Source organism: Perissodus microlepis, chromosome 7 (genome assembly GCF_051167445.1).
Source record: "Perissodus microlepis isolate ML-2025 ecotype Zambia chromosome 7, ASM5116744v1, whole genome shotgun sequence".
In the NCBI taxonomy this organism is placed as follows: Eukaryota; Metazoa; Chordata; class Actinopteri; order Cichliformes; family Cichlidae; genus Perissodus; species Perissodus microlepis.
In genome coordinates, this window is record NC_140467.1 from 33,235,825 (window position 1) to 33,258,288 (window position 22,464).

General features: G+C 39.4%; 1 protein-coding gene across 1 annotated transcript; it reads left to right on the forward strand.

Annotated features, from left to right (window-relative positions):
* The first annotated feature begins 289 nt into the window (after positions 1–289).
* Positions 290–21,790, forward strand: man1b1a (mannosidase, alpha, class 1B, member 1a). The gene is made up of 14 exons (XM_084934723.1): positions 290–580; positions 1,157–1,299; positions 11,396–11,504; positions 11,772–11,977; positions 14,328–14,470; positions 14,595–14,713; positions 15,044–15,235; positions 15,978–16,126; positions 16,433–16,621; positions 16,994–17,184; positions 17,962–18,082; positions 18,347–18,541; positions 19,891–20,022; positions 20,455–21,790. The coding sequence occupies exons 2-14, from the start codon at positions 1,198–1,200 to the stop codon at positions 20,662–20,664; spliced, it is 2,058 nt and encodes a 685-aa protein (XP_084790849.1). The 5' UTR covers positions 290–580; positions 1,157–1,197; the 3' UTR covers positions 20,665–21,790.
* The last annotated feature ends 674 nt before the right edge of the window (positions 21,791–22,464 follow it).

The following is a 22,464-nucleotide window of genomic DNA, read 5'->3' on the forward strand; positions in this document are numbered from 1 at the left end:
GTCATTTTTTAGAAGATTGAATTATTACGCTGAAATTTTTCGAATGTAAATCAAACGTAACTAAAACGGAAGTTTGTTTATTTAGTAATTCAGTGGCGGAAACAAACTTCAGGGTTGTACTGTTTAAACTAAATACATTTCTAAAACGATGTTACTAAAAACACCACACAATGTGTTCAATGAAAAGAAAAAGAAGCTAAAATAAAGTTAAATGATGACCTCAAGCACAAAGCCAAATTCGTTAAGAAACCGGGTTGTTACGGGTTAATTCAAACACTCTCAGATCACGTGCGCACATCACATGACCTACCTCGTCAGAGCTTGTCAGGTCTTTTCCGTATCTCCCTTTGCTTTCCTATCTCTTAACTTCAACCGTATTTGCTCCAGTTTATTTTGGGTCTTATTGTGTGTTGCTCGAACACAGGACTGCGCTGCATGTTTGTTAACCTGCGTCTTAAATAAAATTTCGCTCCATTCAGAAACGACCCGAAGAGCCACAGCTAGCCTCTGGTAGCCCGCTAGCAGCTGTTCAGTTTTGGGGATAATAGCGTCGCTGTGAGGCAGCCAACCAGGCACAAAGGTGAGAGGGAAGCAGCTGAGTGTTTGACTTCTGACTTGGACTCTGTGGTGTTATTTACACAGCGTGACAGCGATGTGAGAAAAACTGGATTAACGTCGAGTCTTTTACGCTTTAGCTAGCATGGTGTTAAAAGGAAAAAGATGACTCGTACTGCCGTACACACGCTTACTTGCATCTTGATAATTGTCCTTAAAAGAATTACAGAGCATGTTAAAGTTTGGGTTTTTAAAATCCAGAGTTTTTATACTGCTTCCCAAAACATCACCAAGGAGCATGCACACACTACATCTCTTATGTGGGGGTGTATTTGTGCTGACACTGTCAGCACAAATAAAACTTATTTTATTGTTTATGAGTCCAACAGAAGAAGCAGCATAGTAAAAGGCTTGCATGTCAGGTGTACAAAAGCTGTCATAAAGCTGACTAATCTAATGTAAGCCAGCATGCTTACAGTTCTTACAATTGCAATGTGAAAGAATGTGTAAGGGAAAAAATGCTGAAATTGATGGATTTTACATTTACATTCCACTTTATTTTAGGGAATAGTCCTAACTTCGTGTGTTCTTCATTTCTTAGGGCAGGTTCTATGACATACGACCATCAACCCCGATCAGAGGATGTACCCGCCTTCCAGAAAGGACTTCATCTCTCTGACACTCAGTGACCCACACAGTCAGAACTACAACAATGGCAAACACCGAAGGCAGTCCTGCTGGAGAGTGAGTAGTCCTGTAATTTGATATACAGAGCTCGGCTGACGAATGAACGTGAAGTTTCTTAAAGATTTTAGAAACATGAAACAGGAATGCACGTATAATTATCTAAAACGGTGCCACCTAAAGAGGATTTTTAGGGCATAGGACCAGGAGTGACTTGGAGGCTGGAGTCAGCACTAAAAACTGGAATGAGAGGGTTAGAAAAGATAGTAAAGGCAAATAGCCAAAAATGTCAAAGTGGTTGAACTAGGCTTAAAACCACAAACACACACACACACACACACATATCCAAAGGGGAAAGGAGAACCAGGTGCTGATAGTACACTGCAGAAAGTCTCAGACTGTCTTAGCGACATACATTGCTGGATGTCTCTGAACTTTCTCAAACTAAATCATGACAAAACTGACATTAATTAATCTTCGGTAAGCAGGACTCTATTAGTCTCATAAGAAACAATTTGGGCCCATTATCAGCTAATGTACATCCCCATGTAAAAAATCTTGGTTTCATTTTTGATTCCACTCTCAAGCTGGACAAGCAAATAAATTCAGTTGTTTGTGGCAGTTTTTTCCAACTCAGGAGCATTTCTAAACTCAAAAATATCCTGTCATCTAAAGACCTGGAAACTGTTATCCATGCTTTCATATCGTCACGTCTTGACTATTGTAACTCTCTCTATTTAGGCATTTGTCACTCAAGCCTGACTCGCCTGCAACTTGTTCAAAATGCAGCCGCAAGGCTCCTGGCGGGTACTAGAAAGAGAGAGAATATTACCCCAGTACTCGCATCTCTACGTTGGCTACCAGTTAAACATAGAATCGATTTTAAGGTTTTACTATTTGTTTTTAAAGCTCTCCATGGTTTGGCTCCAGGTTACATTTCAAATTCAAATTCAAATTTTATTTGTCACACACACACAACCATACACAGTATGACATGGGGGTGAAATGCTTGTAGCTGTGCAATGCCCGACCATTAAATGACAGAAAAAAGTTTTACAGTATTTACAATTTACAGGTTACTACAAAATTTACAAGTTAACTTAGAAATTTACAGTAAAAAATGTGCAAATAGCAGAAAGAGATTATAAAGATTATAAATTATAGGAAATGTGTGGTGGTGCGTGTGGTGATGTGATGTGTGTGAGAGTTCAGTCTTATAGTGATGTGTGTGGGAGAGTCCAGTCCTACACCTGGTTCAGGGCCCGAATAGCCTGGGGGAAGAAGCTCCTCCTCATTCTCTCTGTTTTGGCCTTAAGGGAGCGGAAGCGCTTCCCAGACCTCAACAGTGAGAAGAGTCCATTGTTGGGATGGGAGAGGTCCATCATAATCTTCCTAGCTTTGGACTTGCATTGCTTGTTGTAGATGGACAGCAGGTCAGGGAGCTCTGATTGAATGATGCGTTCGGCTGAGCGCACCACTCTTTGCAGATCTCGTCTGTCCTGCTTGGTGCTGTTCCCAAACCAGGTGCAGATGTTTGCCGTCAGGACGCTCTCGATGGTGCAGGAGTAAAAGTTCTTGAGCACCTTCAGTGGCAGATGGAAGTCTCTAAGTCTTCTGAGGAAGAAGAGACGCTGACAGGCTTTCTTAACCAGGGTGTTGATGTGACAGGACCATGACAGGTCCTGAGTGATGTGGACACCCAGGTATCGGAAACTGTCCACTCTCTCCACTGGCGTGCCACTGATGATGAGGGGTTTGTAATTCCTCGCCTGCTTTGTAGTGAAGTCCACGATCAGCTCCGTAGTCTTGCTGATGTTTAGGAGGAGATTATTCTCCTGGCACCAGGTCTCCAGGTTCCTAATCTCCTCCAGGTAGGCCGTCTCAATGTTGTCGGAGATCAGGCCCACAACAACAGTGTCGTCAGCAAACTTGACAATGGAGGTGGTGTCTGATGTGGCTACACAGTCATAAGTGTACAGTGAGTACAGCAAGGGGCTTAAAACACAGCACTGAGGCACTCCAGTGCTGAGTGAGATGGAGGGGGAGACTTGTTTTCCCACCCTCACTGATTGGGGTCTGTCTGTGAGGAAGTTGAGGATCCACTGACACAGTGATGAGCTGAGTCCTAGATCCGTCAACTTGGTGAAAAGCTTAGAGGGAATTATTGTGTTGAATGCTGAACTGTAGTCCACGAACAGCATCCTAACATAATTCCCTCTGCCAGTGTCCAGGTGACTCAGGGATGTGTGGAGCAGGTGAGATATGGCATCGTCTGTGGAACGATTAGTCCGGTAAGCAAACTGAAGTGAGTCGATGGTGGCAGGAAGTGAACAATTTCAGATCTTCTTAGCCTGCACTTACCCACTCGATCTCTGCGCTCCTCCCGTCAGATGGTTTTATCAGTTCCACGCTCCAGCTCAAATCTAGAGGTGACAGGGCTTTCTCCATTGCCGCCCCGAGACTCTGGAATAGTCTTCCCCCCTTCATAAAATCCTCTTCATCCTTGGAAGTCTTTAAATCGAATCTCAAGACCTACTTATTTTCCAAGGCTTTCGGATCTCTTTGATATCTTTTTTTTATTCTGTCTATTTGGTCTCTTATCTTATTGGATGATGTTGTATGTGTATATACGTTATGTTCACATATGTGTGCTTGTGTGTGAATGTGTACAGTTTTGTAGATGTATGTGCATATTTGCATGTACATTATATGCTATATACTCTTACATGTCTTACAATTATTTTTAAAATGTTTTCTTTCTATTTTAATTCTTTTATTATATTATCCCTCTGTTCAGCACTTTGGCCGACACTTGATGTCTTTTAAATGTGCTATATAAATAAAGATGACTTGACTTTCAAACTAAAATGATGAAGCTGAGACATGTACAGTTATTTGTCAATCAGGAACAGATTGGAAATTGTTAAATATACATCGAGTTAAAGAAGCTGATGAGCAAATTGAGAAGTTACGGTAGAGACACAGGTTAGTTGGTTGTGCTGGCAACAACACGTCAGGCCACAGGGCTAACGCTTAAAAGAAATATCAGTATATGGAAATAATTTATTTGTGCTTTGATAACCAAAGTGTTCAGTAATCCTTTTAAGTGTTTGTGAATGCAAAGTGAATCATGTTTTGTGACTAGAGTTACAATACCAGCTTTTAATAGCACAAAGCACTTTAGAGTTTTAGGACTAGTGTGTTAGACAGCAGTACACACCGTCATCATCATCAAAACTCCAAACAAGTAAACACCTTTTATGTGAACTAGTGCAGTGCCCTTTCAGGTAGAGTTGAGTTCAGGCCATGTTGTTTTTTGTAGCCTCAATTTTCTCCTAAATGCATCAAACGCAGGCAGTCATTTTGTAAAGAGGGCAGATGTAATGATACTTGATGGCTGTGTGCTGTTTTGTGTATGTGTGATATTGTGCAGAATCACTTATCTAAACAACATAAGTAATGATCTCCCAGAAAACTACAGACTCAAGATAAAGAAAATAATAATGGTAACCTAAAAAATAATTTAAATAAAGAATGTAAATAGAAACATAAACCAAAAGTATTGATGTGTTTTCTTGGCCTGTGGGGTGTACTACAAAGGAAATTTAACAGATCCAGGCTTTCCTTGCTTTAACTGATTTAACAAAACCTAAAACCCCATTCGATAATTTGCTCCGTTAATTTGGGTTTTCAGCTTCAGGGTCTGTGTGTGCACACATAAAAGTCAATCTGTCATACATCATGTGACACTTCTGACGCACAAAAAGATCCCTGCGAATGCTGCCTCCTCCAATCACAGACGTTAACGAATGATGATGATAAAATGCATCACAATCTACAGAGAACATAACAGTAAACAATAAACTTAGATTAATCGTATTTTCTGGAGCTTCTTGTGATTTGACAGCAATTAAAAAAACATTTTAATTCAAGTTAATGGTTTTATTTCTGAATATGCTCTTGGCACTGCTGCTTACTTACAAGTTGATGGCTGTAAGTTCTCAGACTTTAATGGTTTAAAGGTTACTGTCTCATAGCTTAATAAAGGAGACGTGGTTTAGTTTGTTGGCAGATCAAAGTGAAACTGACTTTACTGACTGAACAGATATTCTTAGCGTGTGTTCTGTGTTCTTGTAGCTGCAATTCCAGCTTTGTATGCTGCACCCGCAATGGAAGCAATGTGGTGAACAGTGAACATATAAAGTGAATGTGGCATTTGGTGACTACAGGCAAATTATAACCACTAGCTACATGAAGTGGGCAGGGCATGAGATTTGTTCCTGGTGAATCACTGAACTACCAGTGTGCATGCAGGATTAAGCTGGTTGATGTATGGTAGTAGTAAAAACTTTAGGGGGTTACCGAGGCAACCGGCACCTGGAACATTTGGAGTGATCTTCAAAACAATGTGCAGTGAGTGAATCGCTTCCAGTGTGGGAATCTGATGCACAGTTTACACTGCTGCAACTTTGCAGGTTCATTCATCATATTAGCAAGGTAGATGGCTTAACAGATTGGCGCACACAAAATGTATTTGCCCTGCAGATAATCTGTAAACCTACTGCACTTAAAACATGTAAATAAATGATTTGGCTAAAAGGCGGCCAGATAATTCTTAAACCAAAATTCTGAACATAACTTGCTCCGACCAGGTTATGTTCATCATAAGTTGCCCCAATAATTTAGCCTGGTAAAAAGAAAGAGAACCACTCGTGTGATGCATAAAACTCAGACTTTAAGATCCAGATAGATTGCTAAGTCGTTAATCTTGCTTTGTAGGAACCACAAATGCTGAGCCTATTGCACGCAGATAATCACAAAGCTAGGAAATGAGACACAGGTGGAATAAGGAGAAAAGATGAAGACAAGAAGTCGCAGCCAATACACAAAGCCCAGTTATTAAAATAAAAGGGGCGTTAGAAACAAGGAAGGACAGGGAACTAACATTTAGGCAAACCAGAGGGAGATGACAACAAGGAAACAATTGGGATACTGGGAAAATATGAACGTGGAAACACAAGAATGAATGTTAGTAAAATACAAATGGCGATTAAAAGACAACAAATACACAGTCCCCCTAGTGGAGCAAGCAGCAGCCAGTGGAGGGAAAACACTGGTAACTGACATCAGCTTTGAACCAAAGTATGAGAAATGCTCATCCAAATTAACTTGATTGCTACACCGCACTTACTCTGGTCTCTAGAAACAGCTTTTAAATTTGAAGTTGAACGGATGTAGAAATATGTGTTGTGTTATTTGTGTTCCTGTTACTGGGTGGGAACGTGTTTGATAAACTGAGTGAGCGAAACACCATTAAGATAAGACCACTTGTTAATGAGTTTCTCTGTTCTTCAGCTGTAAGCATTAGACTATTTAGTTACAAGTCTGACTGGATTGATTATCTCTGTTTTTATGACCTGTTTTTGTAACAAATCGATTCCCAGGGCTTCAGTTTTCCTTTCTTACGCCTCCTTTGTTGTGGAGCAGCCTGAACTTTAAACCTCTTCAGATAAAAGCATCCCCTGAGCACATAATGTGTCCGATCACTCCAGCGAGATCAAATAGATATTGGTCCCCTCACTTTCTCTTTTGTCTCCCAGAACATTTTCTTTAATCTTGTTTTCTTTACATTCAATTTCTTTAATCTTGTTTTCTTTACTTTTGCTCTCATCCTTGTGCGTTTAATCTGTGAGGGTCCTCATCTTCTTTGTCAAGTTTAGTACTCGCAAGGATATTATGCTGTGCATATTCAGTGTCTCAATACTCATCTTTGCTCTTCCTCAGGGGGGTTGACAGTCACAGTGCTGCTTTGCTAAAAGGTTTCTTTCATCCTTGTACAACTTGTCCTACAACCTTCTCACAATGGGACTGCCTTGGTTCTTAATGAATTAATGGATGACATCCATTTCTCAGCTTTAAATAGAAAAGCTGTGAATCAGATGTTGTTCGTTAAGCACTACTTTGTTTCCTCTGCAGGTTGATATAAGCTCAGGAATATCACATCCTGTTTGTGATGTATTTTATGTCACACTCATAGGACAAACAAACCATGCAGGCAGAACAGGAGACCAGAACAGTAGCTAGGACATGGTGTCCTGGGTGGAAAGTGGTCCTTTTTCTTTTTAAAGAGGTAAAGTCATTTGCTGCTAAGAAATTGTAGTCCTCATGCTCCTCAGATGGCTCCATTTCCCAAGTAGCAAATTTGTTCTTCCAGCTTCAGTGTCTTCATGTTCTTTTAAGTTGTAAGGTGGAAACAACAGTACACGACAGTCGAGAGAGGCTAAATTGTGCAGATAAACAATGATAACGGTTTTCAGTATGTAGCTGCTTTGTAGTTAGGTCCATAAGTTTTTAGACAATGACAGATCGCAGTTTATTTTAATTCAAACAGCTGAAGTGCAGGATTTCAACTTGAATTCAAGGTATTTCACTGTTTAAATCTCTGCAGAAAAATGGCTGTAATTAAATTTCTTGCCGTCAGCAAAATATTTACATTCAAATGACGTGGTTTCATGTTTTGCTAACAAGAATGCCAAAATTTTCTCTGACTTTTTGAGTTGTTGTTTTGACTTGAAGGTTGTGTTCATGTGAATTTTCTGATTACTCTAACAGCACATAAGTGTAGGTGTTGCCTACAGTTGGAGCTTCTCCTCTTGACATAATCGGGGCATAATTACCATTAAATCACTTTTAAACACAATGGTTGTGGCATAATCGGTGCTGCATTTGCATGTAAAACACTCGCTCAAAGACAGAGTTAAAAGCAACAGAAGGTTTCTAACCCATTTCCCTTGCACTCTGCACTGTTGCTCTCCTGAGGCACAGAGACAAGTCCTAATTTAAATTGTCAAATTTACACCAAAACACCAAAGATGGTGGTAGAAGTATCACTTCCAGAGGAAATCAAGAAACTGTATTTTAAAACAAAATTTGGGGGCAATGCCAACAAATGTGTTACACTTCAAAATAAATAAATAAATAAATGAGTAATAATCAAATTTGACACCATTGATTCGATATAAAATAAGCTATAAGATAAGCTATGCTTCATTTGTCTTAAAAGTTGGAAATTACTGTTACAGTAGCCAAACTGTATAAATATATAAATAAATATAATATTTTTATATTGTTATTTGTTGTAACTTCTGCTGCACTTTGGCCTGGTCGCTTTTGGAAAAGAGATTTTAAACTCAATTAGACTTTTACCTGGATAAATAAAGGAAAATTAATGAAATAAAATAGAATGACTCAATAAAATGCATTACTGAAAAATTGTTCCTGATGGTGGAAGCCATTGACACTGTTTCCTCCTGTTTTTTTGTTTGTTTTGTGTGTTTTCCCACTAGTTTTCCATTTAGCTAGGTTTTGTGTCACATGAGGCGAAACCTGGAACCTGAAGAAGATCTGATGTGTTTAAAGTGTTCCTTCAATTTTTTGCTGTATATAATTTCAATATGAAAAACCCCCCAAATATATCTCAGTCATTTAAAAACTATGCAAAAGAAAGGAACACACACACACACACACACACACACACACACACACACACACACACACACACACACACACGCTCTATTAAAATTGCAACAAAAACAAAACTGGATATAATACAAAAACAGCTTCACAGAATTAAAAGTAAAATAGCTCTGGAAGAAAATTTTTATTTTAAATAAGACTTCAAAATAACTATCCAGAAGCATTTCAAGATGACTGCTGACAAATTGAACCCTTGAGATCCATATACACTCATAGGAATCTGCAAATACAAATGATTTTTCCCAACAAATCTGCTTCATTTTAAACAGTGTTCGACTTGGCCTCAACATTCAGTTCTCAAATCAATGTCCGCTTTTATTTTGCCATAATGCACAGAATCAATTTTGCATTCAGTTTTTAACAGTCTTAGTTGCTGTTATTGAATGCTATAAAAAGGATTGTGATAATCTGGTAAGAGAAATTCTACAGATGCCCAGATCATAAGCAAAAATGCTTCTGTAATAAACACTGTGCAATTACTTTCCTTCACTTTTTAACTGCACGGTTGGCTCTCGTAAATGGAATTAATTTTGTCCTCTGAACCGGAAAGGCAAATGACTGCTCTTATCGACTAATCTGTAATGTTTTAGTTCAGCAGTATGTCATCTGACATTTCTTCTATAAAACCTGTTCTTAAAGAAGCAGGGACTGTCGACTTGCACCTGAGGGTCGTCAAATTTAATGACAGTTTATGGTTCCTGAGAAAACCATTCTCTGCAAATCATGTTCCTCTGAGGAGCTCAATGCTTGCTTCTCACACTGCACAAGGGACTTCAATAAGTGCTCTGCCCTTGTTTCAGTCATAGTGGGTGTTTTTCCTACATTTCTAAAAGCACACGTAACAGGTGGGAAGCAGTGAATTTCATACTTTTCCTCCTCTCTCTCTGCAGATGAGGTCATTGAATGACTGGCTTTTGTTCATTGTGTTATATGAACTTTGAGAAGGGTAGGGTAGTTTAACATCCATCTCCTGCTATTAGAGCACTGAATTAAATTTTCTCAGAAAAAAGCTTAAGAGGGTACAAAAAGCCGGTTTGCTGGAGGGGTATCTCATTGCAGCCTGTCAGGAACGGATTTTGCGCTGATTTTATAGTTGTACATGAATTTGGAATTGGTCAATCCATCCATTTAAGCTATGTTATGTAAAGGTGTTAATTCATGCTTAATAATGCTTTCTTTTTTAATGTATGTTAAACTGGTTCATCCACTAATTGAAAAGAGCCGTTTTAGCTCCCTTCCTTTTAGCTAGTTTTCTTCTGATTGGTTGCCCCTCGTAAATAGAAGTTTTAAATGGCACGTGGGTCTGTGCTGTAGACCTTATGTGAAACTCTGGCTGTATTTAAGATGACAGTTTGTCATGGTAAGAGAAAATAAGGAAAAACGATAGGTGTCCTTTGAGAACTGGTTGTGTGTGACAAATATGTAAGACACTAAGAAATCTGGTAGGGAACAAGTCATGGCACTATAGGTGTGTAAACAAGCATAATGGTTGTCTGTCTCCATGTGATGAACGATTGATCTGCTCAGGATGAATCCTGCCTCTCTTCCAGTGTTGGCACAGTAGGATTCCATTTCTATGAATGTTTTTATCCCATAGGTTTGGAGCATTTGACTGCAGCACTATAGAAGTGCAACTTATTCTGTGTTTGAAAAGTGAAGTGCCTTGAATCTGCATTCTTCCTGATGACCAGTAGGGGGCGTCTCTTTTCAAAAAGATCTCTAGTTGGATGGAAATTAAAAGGAAAATGACAGTAACAGTTGAAGGCTCTTGTCTGTGAGCTTAGTAAACACTTTCTGGGTGAGTTTATGGCCTTAGTCGCTAGTTGTAGGTTAATGCAACATGGTGTTTTTGTAAATTTTGGTTTCCATTACAGTTCAAAGGGGGAGGATGCACAGGGATTTACCATGTTATCGACAAGTAGCAGTGAGCCTTGGTTTCTCAGTTTTCCCCTACCCTTGCTTATTACATCTAGTTTCAACACAACAACATGTTGCCATCAGAAATGTTCAACTTGAGGCTTCACAACTAAACTTAAGTAACCAATTCGTGATGTCATGGAAGTATCAGCCATATTTTATGTACGGTCTGTTCTCTGACTGCAGATCTGAACGTCACAGTTTGGCCAAAAAGTATAAAACTGAATCATGAGTCTCCTGGTGATTTCAAACACTGCTTTCAGTGCACAATTTTTGGACTGTTAGGCTGAACAGAATATCCTCATTATGTTGAAATGAAAATGCCCCCTGAGGCCATGGCTCATACAATGGTTCAATGCTTTCATGATGTTGCACAGGTGTTAATTAGAGCAGAGTGGTGCCAGGGTGCCTGTTGCCTTCTCTCCTCAGAGACGCTGGTTTTCTCACTCCCTCTGCTTTGCTGGGTTTAGCTGGTTAGATGAGAAATTTGAAAATGTACTTGCACCAAGCGGAAAGAGATGTGGAGTTTATACAGGGTAAGAAGACTATCATGCCTCCTTCTTTTACGCTCCTACTTTTTTTGAAAAGGAGCATAAACAGATTTGTTGGGGAGAAATTACAACCTCCTTTGAGACATCTGTGATTGAAATTCAGAGCTGTTAGATGTGTTCCAGTTTAGCTAGCACTGTTTATCTGCCCACAGAAATGGAAGCAGCTGTCTCGGCTCCAGCGAAGCCTCATCCTGTTCCTGCTGGCTCTGCTGCTCATATTGGGACTGCTCTCCTACAGCAGCATCACAGAACATTGGAGAGGTAAACACTTCCCTCTCCATGCTAAGCTAACATCACATACACAGAGACAAAAGTCTGTTATTAATTTTAATGGTCTTACTTTTTATGTAGCTAAATGGTTATTTGGATTGGGTGTTTGCCATGTTTACAGTGATTAAAAAAATTACAGCTCCAGGACACAGTGATCATAGTTTATAATTAAAATATTTAGCAATAGCTCTACAATGTAGTTTACTGGGCTACCATCATGACGGCCTTCTTTTCTTATGTGTGCATGTGCTTGTGTAGGTTTGTCTGACCAGGAGGACTGGCTGGAGTTGAATGACAGAGAATTAAAGGCCATTCCTCCAGGTGTGAAGCCAGTGTTGGGCCAGGCTGCAGGTAAAGCTCCAGCTCCGGTGGGGGGACCTCATTTGCGGCTAACTGTTGTTCCAGATGCTGCAGGAGAAGCCAGAGGACCAAATATCCCCATATTGGTTAAGCCTCCAGTTAAGGTTAGAGTTGTATTTGTACTTCTTTATTTTGGAAGCATAAGTTAAAACTGCAGTAGGTAAAAATAAATAAATAAATAAAACAAAGAAACAACAAAAAAACCTGAAAAGAATATGGGGAAATTAAAAAACAAAACAGGTCTTCATGCCTGAGGTATTCAGTGCTGACTCAGCTTTTGAAACTTGGCGTTTGAACCTTGCTCTGGTCTAAAAACACCTGTGGATGTCTCTTGGATGTCTAGTAACACTTACCCAGCTTTAACACTTGTTAAAATGTAATTATTTTTTTTGTAGAATTATTTTTTTTTCTGTGTAATTATTGTTTATTGTGCTGTAGCAAGTACACAAAAATTGCATAAACATGATAACCCCTTTTTCTTACTCATTTATGACCTCTATAAGCCCTTTCTCGCTGATTTCATAATCCCAATTTTCTGTTTCTGTTAATATTTAATGCAATGTGATGTTTAATTTGAAAATTGTGGTGCTTTTTTATAGTTAAATGGACTATAAAGCAGGGTGTTCTTGTTGCTATTCTATGAGCATGCAGTGTGCTTAGTTTCTCAGATCCTTTTCTCATTCCGTATCAAAACACCAAAATGCTCCTCCTTCAAAATTAGGGTTTGGCTATATACATCTGTTGTGTATTATACAGGTCCTTCTCAAAAAATTAGCATATTGTGCTAAAGTTCATTATTTTCTGTAATGTACTGATAAACATTAGACTTTCATATATTTTAGATTCATTACACACAACTGAAGTAGTTCAAGCCTTGCTCATGAAAACCCAAAATTCCTATCTCAAAAAATTAGCATATCATGAAAAGGTTCTCTAAACAAGCTATTAACCTAATCATCTGAATCAACGAATAAACACCTGCAAAAGATTCCTGAGGCTTTTAAAAACTCCCAGCCTGGTTCATTACTCAAAACCGCAATCATGGGTAAGACTGCCGACCTGACTGCTGCCCAGAAGGCCATCATTGACACCCTCAAGCAAGAGGGTAAGACACAGAAAGAAATTTCTGAACGAATAGGCTGTTCCCAGAGTGCTGTATCAAGGCACCTCAGTGGGAAGTCTGTGGGAAGGAAAAAGTGTGGCAGAAAACGCTGCACAACTAGAAGAGGTGACCGGACCCTGAGGAAGATTGTGGAGAAGGACTGATTCCAGACCTTGGGGGACCTGCGGAAGCAGTGGACTGAGTCTGGAGTAGAAACATCCAGAGCCACCGTGTACAGGCGTGTGCAGGAAATGGGCTACAGGTGCCGCATTCCCCAGGTCAAGCCACTTTTGAACCAGAAAAAGCGGCAAAAGCGCCTGACCTGGGCTACAGAGAAGCAGCACTGGACTGTTGCTCAGTGGTCCAAAGTACTTTTTTCAGATGAAAGCAACTTTTGCATGTCATTCGGAAATCAAGGTGCCAGAGTCTGGAGGAAGATTGGGGAGAGGGAAATGCCAAAATGCCTGAAGTCCAGTGTCAAGTACCCACAGTCAGTGATGGTCTGGGGTGCCATGTCAGCTGCTGGTGTTGGTCACTGTGTTTTATCAAGGGCAGGGTCAATGCGGCTAGCTATCAGGAGATTTTGGAGCACTTCATGCTTTCATCTGCTGAAAAGCTTTATGGAGATGAAGTTTTCATTTTTCAGCACGACCTGGCACCTGCTCACATTGCCAAAACCACTGGTAAATGGTTTACTGACCATGGTATTACTGTGCTCAATTGGCCTGCCCACTCTCCTGACCTGAACCCCATAGAGAATCTGTGGGATATTGTGAAGAGAAAGTTAAGAGACGCAAGACCCAATACTCTGGATGAGCTTAAGGCCGCTATCGAAGCATCCTGGGCCTCCATAACACCTCAGCAGTGCCACAGGCTGATTGCCTCCATGCCACACCGCATTGAAGCAGTCATTTTCTGCAAAAGGATTCCCAAGTACCGATATGTGCACAGATATATGCACAGTTATGCACTCAATACCAAGTATTGAGTGCATAACTGAACATAATTATTTGAAGGTTGACTTTTTTTGTATTAAAAACACTTTTCTTTTATTGGTCGGATGAAATATGCTAATTTTATGAGATAGGAATTTTGGGTTTTCATGAGCTGTATGCCAAAATCATCAATATTAAAACAATAAAAGGCTTGAACTACTTCAGTTGTGTGTAATGACTCTAAAATATATGAAAGTCTAATGTTTATCAGTACATTACAGAAAATAATGAACTTTATCACAATATGCTAATTTTTTGAGAAGGACCTGTACAACCTGTGACCCACATCAGACCTTTTCCATGATATTTTTATATTTTCCTTTGTGTTTTTAGCTCTAGCAATGTGTGTTTTCACAGAAAAAGATATTTGCAAACAAAAGAGGTCCACCAAGCCTACAGAGAGATGCAAATGTTTCAGACACGGTCGGCAGGGAGAAGCAAGAGCAGGTGGTACAAGAGGAAGAAGGTGAAGAGGAGGAAAAACAAAAGAAGATTGTCAGGTGATAAAAGATTGTAGTCAAACATTTTTTTGCTGGATGGAGGCAGTGACACATGCTTCAGTAGATATATCAGAGAGACCGATATAAATAATTCAGGAATAAGATGTTTACTTTTAATACACAGCTGGAGAGGAGCAATGATTGAAGCTGACCAGGCTACAGAACCTCCACCCTCAGCCAATGAGAAAGAGGCAGCAGTGCCCCCAGCACCTGCCAACCCAGCTGACACTGTCCCACTAGAAGGTCAGCACTGCTTGCTGTAATTCTAAGCAAACCTTTCTTGCTTTCAGGGTGCACTGAGAAGGTTTAAAAATTTCCCCTCAAACAGATTCTTTAACATAGCTTTGGCCAGTTCTACTATTATATGCTCTTTATAGCTCAGCGTTTCCAACTCACACCATGAAGACCTGCTGTGCTCAAAGCATCAACACATGACACAGAATTTCTACTTCATTTCTACTCTTTCTACTCCAAATAATAAGAATAAGAAGTATGCTGTTCAAAGAACTTCCAGCAGGAGACACAGATGTAAGTTTACACTTTAATTATTCATTGTTATTCCTTTGCTTGTAGTTTCACCTGAAACTAGAGAGCGACTGGAGGCAGTGTGCGATGCCTTCAGACATGCTTGGAAAGGCTACAAGGACTACGCCTGGGGTCACGATGAACTCAAGCCCATCTCCAAATCTTTTGGTGAATGGTTTGGACTGGGTCTGACGCTGATTGATGCTTTGGACACCATGTGGATTATGGGCCTAAAAGAAGGTATTATTTATATTATTACTTGTTTTAGGTTTTTTTTTTTTGTTTGTTTGTTTGTTCATTTGTTTTGGCTTTTGGGTTTGACGTTTTTTGGGGGGCTTGACATCATTGAAATTGTCTCCAAACTGATACCAAACGCGATATCCGTGTAGGATATTGCACAAAATTATTGTTATTTGTTGTTTATGCTAAAACCATGAAATTGTGCTTATACTTGAATATATGACCCCCCCCCCCCCCCCCCCCCCATTAACAAGACTAGTTTGAAATAAAATAATTGTCTTATAGTGCTGCTGATTTTACTTTGACTAACCAAAAATTTCTCTATGCAAGAAAAAAAATCCACCAAGGAGGAGATGTAGAGGTCCATCGTTGTAGCAGCTGCTAGCCTTCAAGCATAATTAGAGACATTAGTTGTTGCTTGCATCACCCATCCATGGTCCATGAATAATAATGTGGCAGGAGGAGTATGATCTATAATAATAATAATAATAATAATAATAATAATAATAATAATAATAATAGCAATAAAACAAATTTTGAAAACTGTCTTTTTTCACGGAGTAATCTTCACCCTGTCAGACCAGCTAAGTCTCGTCTGACAGGGTTGGGTGTGCTCTGTAACTACACCACTCGATTGTGTTACTTGAAGTAAAACTCGGCCATACAGATGTACAGACTTTTTTTTTTTTTTTTGTCCTGTATCTCTTTCTCACACGGTTGTAATTTACCTTTCTTGGCACAGAATTTGCAGAAGCAAAGACCTGGGTAGAGAAAGATCTGTCCTTTAACAAGAATGTGGATGTGAATTTATTTGAAACAACCATACGTATCCTGGGGGGGCTGCTGAGCACTTACCATCTAACAGGAGACCAGCTTTTCTTGGAAAAAGCTGTAAGTTGTCCTATAACAAAAATCGTCTTGCTTGTTACGTGAATTAGGGCTGTGAAATAAATTGAACCCATTAGAACATGCATGTACCATATCTATAAACTAGAGTATAGTGTTTATAAGGTTAATCTTCCTTATTTTTTTCTATATTTATAATTTATGTTTATCTAGTAAAATTGATCATCACAATGGTTTGCTGTACTTAGAATTCATCAGCTGCATTTTTCAAATAAATTCAATAATGCTTTAATCTTAGAACACGTACGTGGTGACTTCCTCTTTAATTCGGTCTCTTCTCTACACTTAAAGAAAGACATTGGCTCCAGATTGATGCCTGCCTTCAAAACACCTTCAAAGATTCCCTTCTCAGATGTCAACATTGGAAAGGGAACAGCACATCCTCCCAGATGGACATCAGACAGTACGCTCGCTGAAGTCACAAGCATTCAGCTGGAATTCAGAGAGCTGAGCCGCCTCACTCAGGACCCACAGTATCAGGTTAGGACACCACAAAGCTCTGCATTACAGTAAAATGTATTGTAATCTGTATTTTTGAGATGGAGTGACAAATAAACAATTAATGTGGTAAGATGATGTGTTTCAGTTCAGTTAAAATCTGACGTTGTGTACCCATCACTCGTTCTCTGGGGATTGAAGTGACAAGCATAAATTTATGCCTAAAGAAGTTCAGCCCGGTCTGACATGAACTTAAATCGTTTCTGTCACATCCGGAGACAGACGTGTGCCAGCTTTTGATGAGCCTTAAAGTGGAAAAAATGAAACATGAACCAAAACATCAGCAGTAAGTGAACAGAGGCTGTTGGTTTCATGTCATCTCATTAGTCCCATTCCTCGCTTTTGTCTCTCCAGGAGGCTGTGAATGAGGTAATGACGCTGGTCCACAAACTGCCCGGCAAACATGACGGACTGGTGCCCATGTTCATCAATACCAACAACGGCCAGTTCACCCACAAAGGAGTCTTCACTCTTGGTGCCCGGGCAGACAGCTACTATGAATACCTGCTCAAACAGTGGATTCAGGGAGGCAAAACAGAAGACAAGTGAGTACAGCTTTTCAGTTTGCCATTGTTTTTCCATGATTCTGTGGGAAAGTGCCAGACTGCTAAAGCTTAAACTGCAGAACTAAAAAATGTAATAAACCATCATCAGTCTGTGTGTGTCTCACCTAAGATGAACTGTACTCGATCATTTTGTTGTCCGTGTAATATTTAAAAGGTATAAGGGACTTAAAGATCAAAAGAGTGTGTCTAACAGATGAACAGGAAGTGTTGCAATGTAATGAACTTGAGATTTACAAGCAGTTTGCTAACTAATCTTAGAAAGATGTTGATTGTCCTCGTTTTCAGTCAGACTCATAGCTAGTATATACAAGATTCCTAAAAAAAAAACATCAAAAAACAAAAACATCAAGAAACACAAATTTCCACAACATGTTTTGAAGAGCAAAATATTTTGAACACATGCAGAAATCTTGCTGAGCTTTTAAAGTACAGTTTGACTTTAACTCATTTGTGAATGGATACCACATGCTCTGAATAGATTTGTGATGTCAAGATCAAAGCTCTTGGGTGGCAGCAGACAGTCTGTTGCTGAACTTCTTGTTCTTCTCGCCTTTGTGACTCTGGCTTTATATTTTGGTTTTGTCATGATCAGTTGAGATTTTTGAACTGTGTTTTATGTTGACAACAAAAGTTAGTGCACTTTATCAAGTGAGTATTACAGTGTCCCAAACCACATTACTGCAGACTGACTAATCATATGATAATGTCTGTTATGTATGTTGCTAATTTTCCTCTTTATATGTATGCTTTGTTCAGTCTGTTGGAGGACTACCTTGAGGCCATAGAGGGAGTGAAAAAACACCTGGTGAGACAGACGGGACCCAGCAAGTTGACCTTTGTCGGAGAGTTGTCCCACAACCGCTTCAATCCTAAGATGGTAGAGATACTTATTCAGAGTCATTGACAAGATAAGGTGGTCTTGAATCCAATGCGCTTGTTTGTTCGGGGTTATTTTTTATAATGCCATCGTCAGTCAACCATAGACAAACTGCCTTGTTAAATCAATCACCCGTTGTGCTTGAGCTAAATCTGTATCAATAAAAAGTCCCATGACACTCATTAGCTGGTCGATTTTTGGCTATCATTAATCTATCATTGTTTCTCAGCCTCTTCTTTGTGGACTGTATCTCTCACTCTGCAGGATCACCTGGTATGTTTCCTGCCAGGGACTCTTGCTCTCGGGGCCCACAACGGCCTCCCAGGGGATCATATGGATCTGGCTGTGCAGCTGATGGAGACCTGTCACCAGATGTACAAGCAGATGGAGACTGGACTGAGCCCAGAGATTGCACACTTCAGCCTGCAGGCCAGTGATGGGAGTGATGTTATTGTGAAGGTGAGACTCAACTTATTGATCATCTTATGTCTTATTTTACTATTATTGTTAAATGTATTATTACATTAATCACATGTAGAAGTGTCTTTTGGTTTTTGTATTCCCTAATTTTCAGTGTGGCTTGTATGTAATTATTACTTACTGTTACTGTAAGGAGGTGTGTCCCACCAGAGTGGGAATGCTTGAATGTGGTATGGAGATGTAGGGCTCTATGCTATGATATCTGGTTGCTAGAGTATCCATGGAGGTAATCTGTTGCAATAAACTGAATCTCGCTGACTGATGTTTACCTAGTAGACCAAAAGCAATCAAACACTTCCTCCAAGCATTATTTTTCATGTTAATGTTGTAGTTTATGTAGGCTGGATACTCAGAGAACAGCTGTATTTACTTTCCCTCTCTTGTAGTCCAGCACAGACACAAGCAGCTAAGAAGCGGCTGCTAGTGAGTGTAGATTTTGACCTCCCCTTCACCCCCTGTGATCGTGCAGCTGGGAAAAAGTGATGTTGACCAGCACAAAGGTTTTGCTTGGTGAACATTTTAGAACTCTCTACAACCACATATGATTTAAACGTCTTTATTTATTTGAATTTATAGATCTGCATTGCGAAACAGTCTTTGTTATTTCTTTGTATTAAAAGTACAATACTTAACGAGCTGCAATAACCGAGAGTAATGCACACCCACTGAGAGTTCTTGACCCTTTTGAGGGAAATTTTAATCAGTGAGTTTATGTTTGTTGTCAAAGTCATGACTGTACCCTCCTTAACCCACCTCAGGGCTCATTTCATTTTTCATTAACAGCTTGTAGGTTTATATGGTTACTGTTCTTCTCTGCTCTGCCACTTCTATTAATATTAAAATACGGTTCTGAAACATTTCAGGAGCTCATTTAAATTCTGTTATAAAAACTAAGGAAGGCGTTTGAAATTCTCAAGGATTTTACACATTGTGTGAGTGTGCACCTGACGTTTCTGGACATAAGTTGCTTTTAGACATGATTTTGACATTAAACACGCTCAGCCTAAGTATTTTGTGTAGGTACTGTAAGGTAGAAAGTAGTATAATAATACCGATAAGCTTGGGGTTTACAGAGTCAGACTTCATTGCTGTCCAGATGTCTGTTGTGCAGTCACTGAGTTTTGATCCTCCCTGCTCTTAGCTTGTATTTAATCTTAACTGTAGCCTTGCTGCTCTTATAAGATGTCATCAAAATGGTATTTTTCATTTTCTGTGGGACTGACTGGTTGTATTAAGGGTCAAGCTGAAACACTGATCTTTATGTCATCTTTTTTGTTGTTGTTGTTTTTATTGTACAATGTTCTGACAACCTCTCCTGTACACTTCAGCCTGCAGACAGACACAACCTGCTGAGACCAGAAACTGTGGAAAGTCTCTTCTACATGTACAGATTCACCAAAGATGCCAAGTACAGAGACTGGGGATGGGACATGCTGCAGAGTTTCAATAAGTACACAAAGGTACAGACAGCTGAATATAGATCAGATTATGCGTTTTCGTTACTAGCCAGTAAATGAATCTGATTTTTTTTGGGGGGGGGGGGGGGGTAAATTTGTACTTTGAACATTGGCTTTAATCATTTAAAAGTCCAGTCCAGTTGCAGTTTTCTTAAGTTTTTGATCATAAAAGAAAATGATTAGGTTCACACACTTATTTCAACTTACAAAAATAAAAAGTAAAGCAGTGCAGACTGATTACTGATGGAGAAAAGAAAAGACCACAGTTCAATGTCTCCCTCTCTTGTGGCTTCACAGTGCATGCACGGAAAGCTGATTGTTTTTCATGTGTAAAACTTTGGGCAGCTTTGGAAAAGTTTAATTTGCATCATGATATATTTTTCTGCTTCCCAATGGGGAAATTAACTTTCTGATTAGGTGCCTCTATTCTTGCAGGTCTCTGGTGGTGGCTACACATCCATTAACAACGTCCGCGACCCACTTAGCACCGGGCCCCGGGACAAGATGGAGAGTTTCTTCTTGGGAGAGACATTGAAGTACTTCTATCTGCTCTTCTCTGATGACATGGAGCTTCTCAGTCTAGACAAGTATGTCTTTAACACAGAAGCCCATCCTCTCCCCATATGGCCCTCTCCACCTAAGTGAATACACTGGAGACATGCATCTCTAAGTCTCCGTCCAAGCTGAACTGCTGTGTGAAAGCAGATCTGTGTTGTCTGCCTGATATGTAAAGGAGTTTAATTTGTTTTGGGGGGTTTTGTTAATTTTTCCTAAGGAAAAGGTTAGTGACAGAGCTGGTCTCTAATGTAAAAAAAAACAAAAAAAAAACTTTTTAAAAATCAGATCAAGCTACCGGGAACACTTTTATTTAGTACTTGGGTGACTGAGAATCTTCTTGTTTGTTCGTTTTTGCCATGTGAGTTCAAAAACTCTCATTAGTCCTACATGTTGAGGAGTCCTGGCTGTTTAGGTGTCTGTTGACTCTCATGCTTGAAGGGCAGTGATTGAAATGTTTTGAGCACGTTCAGCTGAATTTTATATTTAAACGTTTGGCTCTAGTGTGTGAGTGTGGTGTGATGCATAGTTATCTTTACACTGGCACTTATTCACATATAAAAATGACACAGAAGTCAAAAACCCCTCAGGATTTTGTTACTCCGTGTGGCCCTATACCCCTGTGTGTGGGAGCTATGGGCTACTGCAGCGCAGCACACAGGGGATCAGTTCCAGGTCACAAGTCAGTGCCTAGCTGCAGAGGAAATCAGAGCTTTCCTAATACTGAACATTTATGTCTTTGATTTAAAAAAAGTCTTCAAGTGAAATAATAGGACAAATACCGATTTTTACACCCTCATGCTGTGCAGCTTCCAGCTGTTGACCTCCGTTACTTTTCATTGCTCTTTTTTGTTTTTTGTCTTCTTCTATATCACTTTTACACTTTTTAGCTGTGATTTACATGATACTGCAAAATAAAGAGTTAAATGAATTAAATTCCTGAACAGCCATATCTGTGTTTGTAAAGAAAAATGTGGCTGTTGTTTACGATCTTTACCTTTTTTGTGTAGCATTAAAGCAGTCGTGGTTCTTTAGGTGTTACCTGTATTCCAGTAAACTGGCTCTACAGATGTAATAACGATGTAATAAGTCTTGAATAATAATCTTGGCACAAGAAGCTTTGCAGTCTTTGTAGTCTGTGTTCTTTCAGAGTACGTGTTTGATCAAACTTTGGTTGAATGCACTTACTAAAATGCAATACTGTAACCACCACTCATTTGAGCTTCTTGTGTCCTTTACAAAAAAAGGTGTCATCAATGACCTGCAATTAGATCATGGAGTCTTGGCCTGGAATATAACACCCCCCCCCCCCCCCCCCCCCCCCCCCCATTAATAAATAAATACACAAAGTGTCAGTTGCCCCCCCCCTTGAAGCTATGTTAGCAGATCAGCCAGTATTTGGCAGGAAGTTTAATGCTTACTGTATATTTAGGCACTTTATGTTTCAAAGTGAAGATGCTAAACTGTTTGATAGAGAACCCCTATTAGTAAGCCCTTGGCCACAGGGGGAAGGAAGAACTCACTTTTTTTGAGAAGGGGAGATGGACACAAATGGGCTTAGGGAGATGCAGCCATTTATTATTATTATTATTATTATTATTATTATTATTATTATTATTATTATAGATATATTATTGTGATATTGAATATATTTGCACTTGCAGTGCTTAACAAATTTATTAGCCTGTCACAAAAAGAAGAAAACACAAATATTTGAGAAATCGTTGAAAAGCTTGAACAAAATTCTTATTTTTATACCCAAATTTGAGCCGGCAAACTGGACTTAAAGGAAGTCAGAATTTAAGCATAATATTCAATCACATAATCTATTTTTTGTGTTCAGTAATGCAAATAAATGGAATTTGGCTTCTTAAATTAATATATATAAAT